At 34.1% G+C, this 7,377-nt stretch overlaps 1 protein-coding gene across 1 annotated transcript; it reads left to right on the plus strand.

Annotated features, from left to right (window-relative positions):
* Positions 1-1,798: 1,798 nt before the first annotated feature.
* LOC139862349 (uncharacterized) lies at positions 1,799-5,134 on the plus strand. The gene is made up of 3 exons (XM_071850969.1): positions 1,799-3,771; positions 3,854-4,058; positions 4,490-5,134. The coding sequence occupies exons 1-3, from the start codon at positions 1,799-1,801 to the stop codon at positions 5,132-5,134; spliced, it is 2,823 nt and encodes a 940-aa protein (XP_071707070.1).
* Positions 5,135-7,377: the final 2,243 nt, after the last annotated feature.

Below are 7,377 nucleotides of genomic sequence, written 5' to 3' on the forward strand. Positions count from 1 at the left end.
ATCTTCCTCCTCGCCCCGAGTTAAATTTCACCGGCCACACCGTTAAACTCGAAATAATTTTGTGAACAAAAAGTAACTAGGTACGTTCGAAACGGACACTTTTTAAAAAACGCTAAACACAACGACAACCCGTATCTTCTCGCTCGCGGCAAGTTAAATTTTTCCGACAGCAGCGTCAGACTCGAAATAATTTTATGAACAAAACGAAAATAAGCACGTTCGAAACGGACACTTTTTAAAAAACGCTAAACACAACGATAGCCCGTATCTTCCTGCTCGCCGCGAGTTAAATTTTTCGCCCAGCACCGTTAGACTCGAAATACTTTTATCAACAAAACGAAACTAACTACGTTCGAACCCGATAGTTTTTGAAAAACACTAAAGACGACAATAGCTAAAACGGCGGCTAACACATGAGTCGTTTTCCCTTGTTTAAATACATAAAGCTACGTTAAATATGAATACGCAGGCCGAAAGCCCCCGCCGCATCGCGCGGACCGAAACTAATTATGTAACAAACAAGTTGACTAACTGATGGTTATAATTAATTAATACAGAGTGCTAATTAATATATTATTAAAAGTTTATTATAATATGATGAATGCTTAAATATACAATATAAATAAATTAAATTAAATATAAAAATAAAAATAATATAATATGATGAATGCTTCTTAAAAAAATGCAAGTATGGTATCCCTGAATCTCGGTGGCCTAATCGAATAGAATAGAAGTAGAAATAAACAAACAAACTAAAGCCGCTTTATCGTCTCTCTCGATCTACATCGCAAACCACATCCAACTCTTGTAATTTATACAGGTATTCTAGATCTCTGTCTCTTTCTACTATTTTAAGCTCAATTTCTTTTAATCTACTCATCATCTATTGTTTTTCTTTTGATTTTAATTGTGTTTATCAGAGTTAGGGTTTGGTTATTAAGTCGAAATTTTGATTTTAGTGTCGACCTATTTGGTTCTTCAGCATAACTTTTAGTTGTACTGTTGTATTCCAAACAAATAATCTAGATTCGTGTCTATATGCATAATTTACTTTTTGGGTACACCTTTAATGGTAGGTTTTAGATACAGCAAGTCAAGGTAAAAAATTTGGTCTTAAACTTTCTTCCTTGTTGTTGTTCAATTATGACTTAATTTTGTTTGAAAAAAAATCTAATTCATTTGAGTTTGGTGTTGTTGTGTCTTTCTGTTAATGAGAGTGAAATAGGAAAATAACTCATATAAATCGAACCATATACTTGATGTTAGCTTTGATATTTATATACTTATTATATTTACTAAATAGTTGATGAGGATGTTATATACTCAGTTTTATATTTACATGAACATGTACTTACAGCATGTATATGTCGTATATGTATTGTGATTTGAATGTTATTATTGAGAACGTGTGCATAAGTATATGTTATGTTATGATTTTTTACATTTTGTTACTTGTTGACTCTTAGGTTACTTATTTACAATGTCGAGGAGTGATCGGAAATGGATGTATAATATGACAGATAATAGCAATTTTCTTTCTTTGAATTTTATTCTTAAAGTCGACATGTTCTTAGAATTTGCCTTTTCTAATGAAAAAATTGTTGAAACCAACGTAAGGCCGACGGGAGAAATAGTTTTTCAAATTAAATGTCCGTGTACCATTTGCAAAAATAATCACTATAGGCCAAGAGATGTTGTTAAGGAACACTTGCTTACTAAAGGGTTCATTCGTAACTATACATGATGGGTTCAACATGGTGAAATAGAAATCCAAGATGAAGGAGAATCTTGTACTCCCATGGAAGTTGATCTTGATCATGATGATGGTATGAGACGGATGGTGTGGGAGAATATACGAGCTGCTGGTTTTCAATCAAATCCAGAATCAAGTTTTCATGAAGAACATGTACCAAATGCAAGAGCAAAGAGATTCTATGACATGTTAAAAAATGACAACGAGCCTTTATACAACGGGTGTGAAGAATGGTCAAAATTACAAGCTGCCACTACTTTGTTGAATTGGAAATCAAGTTGCAATGTACCCGAGTCTACCTTTAATCACATACTTACCATTTTTAAAAGTATGTTACCTGTTGGTAATAAGCTGTCGTTGAACTTGTATGAGACCAAAGCGATCTTGAAGGAACTTAGTCTTCCAAAAAAGAGGTATGATGCTTGCAAAAACCATTGCATGTTATTCTATAAACAAGAAGATTTGTCGTTAACCCACTGCCGATACTGCAATGAACCTCGTTATAAATTTAATAAGGTCCCTTATTTGGTATTAACGTACATGCCAATTGGAGAGAGACTTAAGAGGTTGTATATGTCAGAAAAGACGGCCAAAGAGATGATGTGGCACTTCGATCACAATACAAAAGAGGGTTGCATGTCACATCCCAGTGATGGCGAGGCGTGGAAACATTTTGATGAAACTCATCCATTCTTTGCAGATGAGATACGAAATGTTCGGCTTGGGTTGTGCACTGATGGTTTTAGCCCTAATAACTCAAATTCTAATCCTTATTCGTTATGGCCCGTGTTCCTCACAATTTATAACTTACCTCCTTGGATGTGCGCGAAAGACTCGTACGTTCAGTTATCTTTGGTTGTTCCTGGAAGAAAGAGTCCCGGCCAAAACTTAGATGTGTTTCTTCAACCATTAATAGATGAGTTGAAAGAGTTATGGGATGATGGTATTGAAGTGTACGATGCTTATCGTAAACAAAATTTTACGATGAGAGCTATACTTTTGTGGACAGTTAGTGACTTCCCCGCTTATGCAATACTTTCGGGTTGGCGCACACATGGTAGATTGGCTTGCCCTTATTGCATGGGTGACACAAATACATTTTGGTTAAATGAGGGAGGGAAGCCATGTTGGTTTGACTGCCATCGAATACTATTACCAGAAAGACACTCATTTCGGCGTGACAAGAAAGGATTCAAGAAAGGAATTTCCCAATTGTCAACTACTATACCACCAGAATTAACCGGTGATGAAATTTTGAGCCAAGTGTCAAACTTTCCAACCGTTTATGAAGGTGAACCATACTCAGCAAAGAATTCAAAAGACCCAAACTTTGGTAAAACCCATAATTGGGTAAAGAAAAGTATATTTTGGGAGTTGCCATATTGGCATTCTTTGTTAATCCGACACAACCTTGATGTGATGCACATCGAGAAGAATGTTTTTGAGAATCTGTTTAACACTATCATGGACACTCCGAAAACAAAGGACAATATCAAGGCGAGGAAGGATATTAATTTGTATTGTGATCGGGCGAGCTTGCATCTTTTTAAAAACAACAATAATAAAGTTATGAAACCAAAGGCAGCATACACTCTGACCAAACCACAATTAAAGAAAGTTTGTGAATGGTTAAAGAAGGTGAAATTTCCTGATGGCTATGCTTCAAATATTGGGGGATGTGTAAATGTTCAAGAGTGTACCTTTTATAGTTTCAAGAGTCACGAGTGTCACGTATTTATGCAACGGTTGTTGCCTATTGCTTTAAAAGGGATGTTGCCTGATGCAATATGGGACGCGATCACTGAGTTGTGTACATTCTTTCGTGTAATATGCTCAAAGGTGTTGCATACTGAGGACTTGCAAAAACTTGAAAAAAGTATCGTTGTAACAATTTGCAAGTTAGAAAAATTCTTTCCACCTGGATTCTTCGACTCAATGAAACACCTTATTATCCATTTAACACGTGAAGCGATTCGTGGTGGCCCGGTTCAATATAGATGGATGTATCCATATGAGAGGTAATCTTATAAGTACTATTATTTGTTTGACATAATTATTGTTAATTATAAGTTTCTTGACATCATTTTAATATTCTTCCAGGAAATTAGGCATATTGAAAAGAACAGTTAGAAATAAGGCAAGGGCTGAGGGGTCTATTGTTGAAACATATATCGCAAATGAACATTCTACATATTGCTCCTTGCATCTTAACTCAAAAATACCAACTCGATTGAATCGCGAGCCTCGAAATTTTGCTCTGAAAACTTCTACTTCAACGAACGACTCTCGATTAAGCATATTTAAAGTTCTGTCTCGAAGATTATTTGAGAAGGGTGGAATAAAGAGAATATTGACTAAAGCTGAGCAACATAAGATTCATACTTATATCTTGCTTAACACATAAGAGGTTCATGAATACATATGGAAGTTTGATGAGTGAATTATTGAAGAAGAACCAAATCTTGAAGCTGCAGAGCGTGATAAAAGAAGAGAGAGAGAGATTTTGCACAATGGTTCAAAAACAATGTAAGCATAAGACATTAAAAAAGTATTTCAACCACATCTCTAGTATCATTCTAAAAAGTACTCTTGTGATTGCAGGTTATAACCTCCCCAACATGATTTAATGAACATTTGAGAGATTTAGCATTCAGTCCATTAAATGAAGTTAAATTCCATAATGGATACTTCATCAATGGTTATAAGTTTCATACTCTAAAACAATCTAATGGGCAGGTTACACAAAATTGCGGTGTGTGCGTTAAAGGTGCTTGTTATGACAACCAAGAAAGCGACTATTATGGGTTAATAGAAGAGATCATAGAAGTTGAATACCATAATAGTTTATCACATTGTGTGGTTGTGCTATTCAAATGCCACTGGTTCGATCTCGTTCGAGGGGTAAGGGTTGACCATAAGCATAAGCTAGTTGATGTCAAAACCAAGTCTCGGGGATATGTTGATGACCTATTTATCTTAGCATCACAGGCAGAACAAGTTTATTATGCACCATATCCTTCAATGACAATAGATTTGAAAGATTGGTTAGCCGTTGTTAAAGTAAAACCTAGGGGTATTTATCAACTGGAAGAACATGTTAGTGAAGTAACTGATGATGATGAAGATGATAATGGAAACAATGATGATATTTTCTACCAAGAGAATGAGAGGATAATATGTCCAACAAGTACTAATGAGGACTTTGGACCGATTATTCTCGAACAAGGAGAAGCAGAAGAAGTTCCAACGGGTGATCTTGTGAACATTACAAATGTTGAAACTAATGAGGAGGAAGAAGATTTATATGATGATTCAGATTCAGATGAGGATATAGATGACGAAGATATAGATATTTACTCTTCTGATCATTCTGCTGATTGATTTTGATTGATTTGATTGGCATGTAGTTAAAATATTGAACATATTTATCATAATATATGATCTTAGATAATCTGACCATATTTACATCATTATAATTCACCATATTTCTATTATGCATTTTTACTGTTTAGTATATAGTTTACATCATTTTCACATGTTTTCATAAGATATTACTGTGTGTGTTCCTGATTATTAATTTATCAAGTTATTTTGTTTTCTGATAATTTGTTGTTTACTTTCATCTTTTGATTCACCATGTTGATATTATGTTGTAGGCAATACGCCAGGACGCAGCTCAGCTGGGCGTAGTCGTGGAAGTCGTGTTAGAGGTAGGCACAATTCCACTTCTAGAGGTAGGCACAATGTATCTCATGGCAACAACGTATCTCATGATGACATGGATGAACATATGGACCAATATGATGGCTTAAACAACCTCAATGAAACTAATACATCGGAGATTGGATCACCATCATCTCAAGCACATCCATGTTCAAATGCACCTTCCTCCTAAGCACAACTAGGTTCGAGTGCACCAAGAAGTTCTTCTGCAAATCCAGCCATGTGGATTTCCATTACCCCTGACAGGGCACGGTAAGTATCATATATGTTATTTGCATTTTGACATTATTAAGTTTTTAGATAACGCTAATCATCTCCTTTTCAATTGTGTAGCTTTACTAATGCTAATGGTCAAGCTGATAATAGTGCAATCAGCCGCTCAATCACTGGGATTTTGAAGAACTTTTACTGTGGAGCTTGGCCAACATGGTCAAGTGTTCCTATTGTTGACAAAAATAGGATGTTTGAGAGTTTTCAGGTTGCTTTTAATATGGATATATATATATATATATATATATATATATATATATATATATATATATATATATATATATATATATATATATATATATATATATATATCACGAAGCAATATATCTATGTTAATTTGTGTTATTCAGAAAATGTATTATTGGGATCCGGCAATTGATCAGTTTATTCAGCGCTTATTTACTGCGTCAATTGCAAGACGATTTTATGATCGTTTAAGTACGGATTGTGATCTAGCATATGCGGAGGCTGAAGCTGCTGGTAACCCAGTTATTGATGATGATTTATCTCCCATTCTACCATATAACCCAACCTGGATGAAGCAAGAGCATTGGAGAGAACTTGTCACAAAACATTGGAATAAAGAAGGATGGATAAAGATTTCGAATGCGAATAAAATAAATAGGTCTAAATTTGTAACTGGCCACCATTGCACAGGCTCTGCTGGATATGTTGCATTTCGAGAGAGCTTTGTAAGATATTTAAATTTTGTGGTTATTGTATAACCTTACTTTAATTCTTTAATGCTAATCGTTCTGATATAACTTTTGTAGGAAGAAAAAATGGGAGGCCCACAATCTTCTTTAGCTTTTCTTATTGCATCACATACAAAAAAAGGGACGATAGTTGAGGGGGATGGTAGCTCTTCATCTAATGCCTTGATAGATGATAGGGCACGCGAGGCTGTAGTAAGTTCTTGTAATGACCCGGAATTTTCCGACCAAATTATACTTATGGGATTAATATTTACATAAATTAAACCATACCAACATGATAAGCAATCCAAATTGTTGAGACTTGTGTTTTTGAAAAGAGTTTTACACAATGTTTGACCATCCAATATGACCGATGATATCACGAACTATATAACATACGATAATTATACGTTTGTGTATATATATGTATTTATATATATTTAACATGATCTAAGGATGGTTTAACATCTCATTGTGTACTAATGACAATGAGTTATAAGTATATTTTGAAACTACTAACTTAAGTTTTCAAAACGATAACTATACGTAACATTCTTTGATATATATATACTTATAATCTATAATGCTTATACATGTATCGTATATATAATGTATTTAATCACTTTTTAAGGACTTAAATATATAAAATAATATAAGTATATTCACAAAAGATACCTATATTTGAATTCTCGTTCCGTTTCCTCAAGATTTCTATACGTATATCTAGGGTATATGTACCCGTATCATACCCAGCTTCTATACGTATTTACTATTGGTATATACACATCAAATCAACATCCTAATCAACATTATTACTGCCCTAGATATGAGGTAACTAGAATTTTTCAAGTAGTATGAATTATTAGTAAGAAAACAAAATTAGGAATCATTTTCTTTCTTTATAAACTAAAAACGTTTTTATAAATGAAAACCATT

This window comes from Rutidosis leptorrhynchoides, chromosome 1 (assembly GCF_046630445.1).
Source record: "Rutidosis leptorrhynchoides isolate AG116_Rl617_1_P2 chromosome 1, CSIRO_AGI_Rlap_v1, whole genome shotgun sequence".
In the NCBI taxonomy this organism is placed as follows: Eukaryota; Viridiplantae; Streptophyta; class Magnoliopsida; order Asterales; family Asteraceae; genus Rutidosis; species Rutidosis leptorrhynchoides.

Bases quoted from the DNA above. Each gene is read 5' to 3' on its own strand.
- LOC139862349 (XM_071850969.1), top strand. From the start codon at position 1,799: ATGGAAGTTGATCTTGATCATGATGATGGTATGAGACGGATGGTGTGG. The intron at 3,772-3,853 runs GTAATCTTATAA...ATATTCTTCCAG, and splicing joins TGGATGTATCCATATGAGAG to GAAATTAGGCATATTGAAAA. The intron at 4,059-4,489 runs GTTCTGTCTCGA...TCTAATGGGCAG, and splicing joins CTCGATTAAGCATATTTAAA to GTTACACAAAATTGCGGTGT.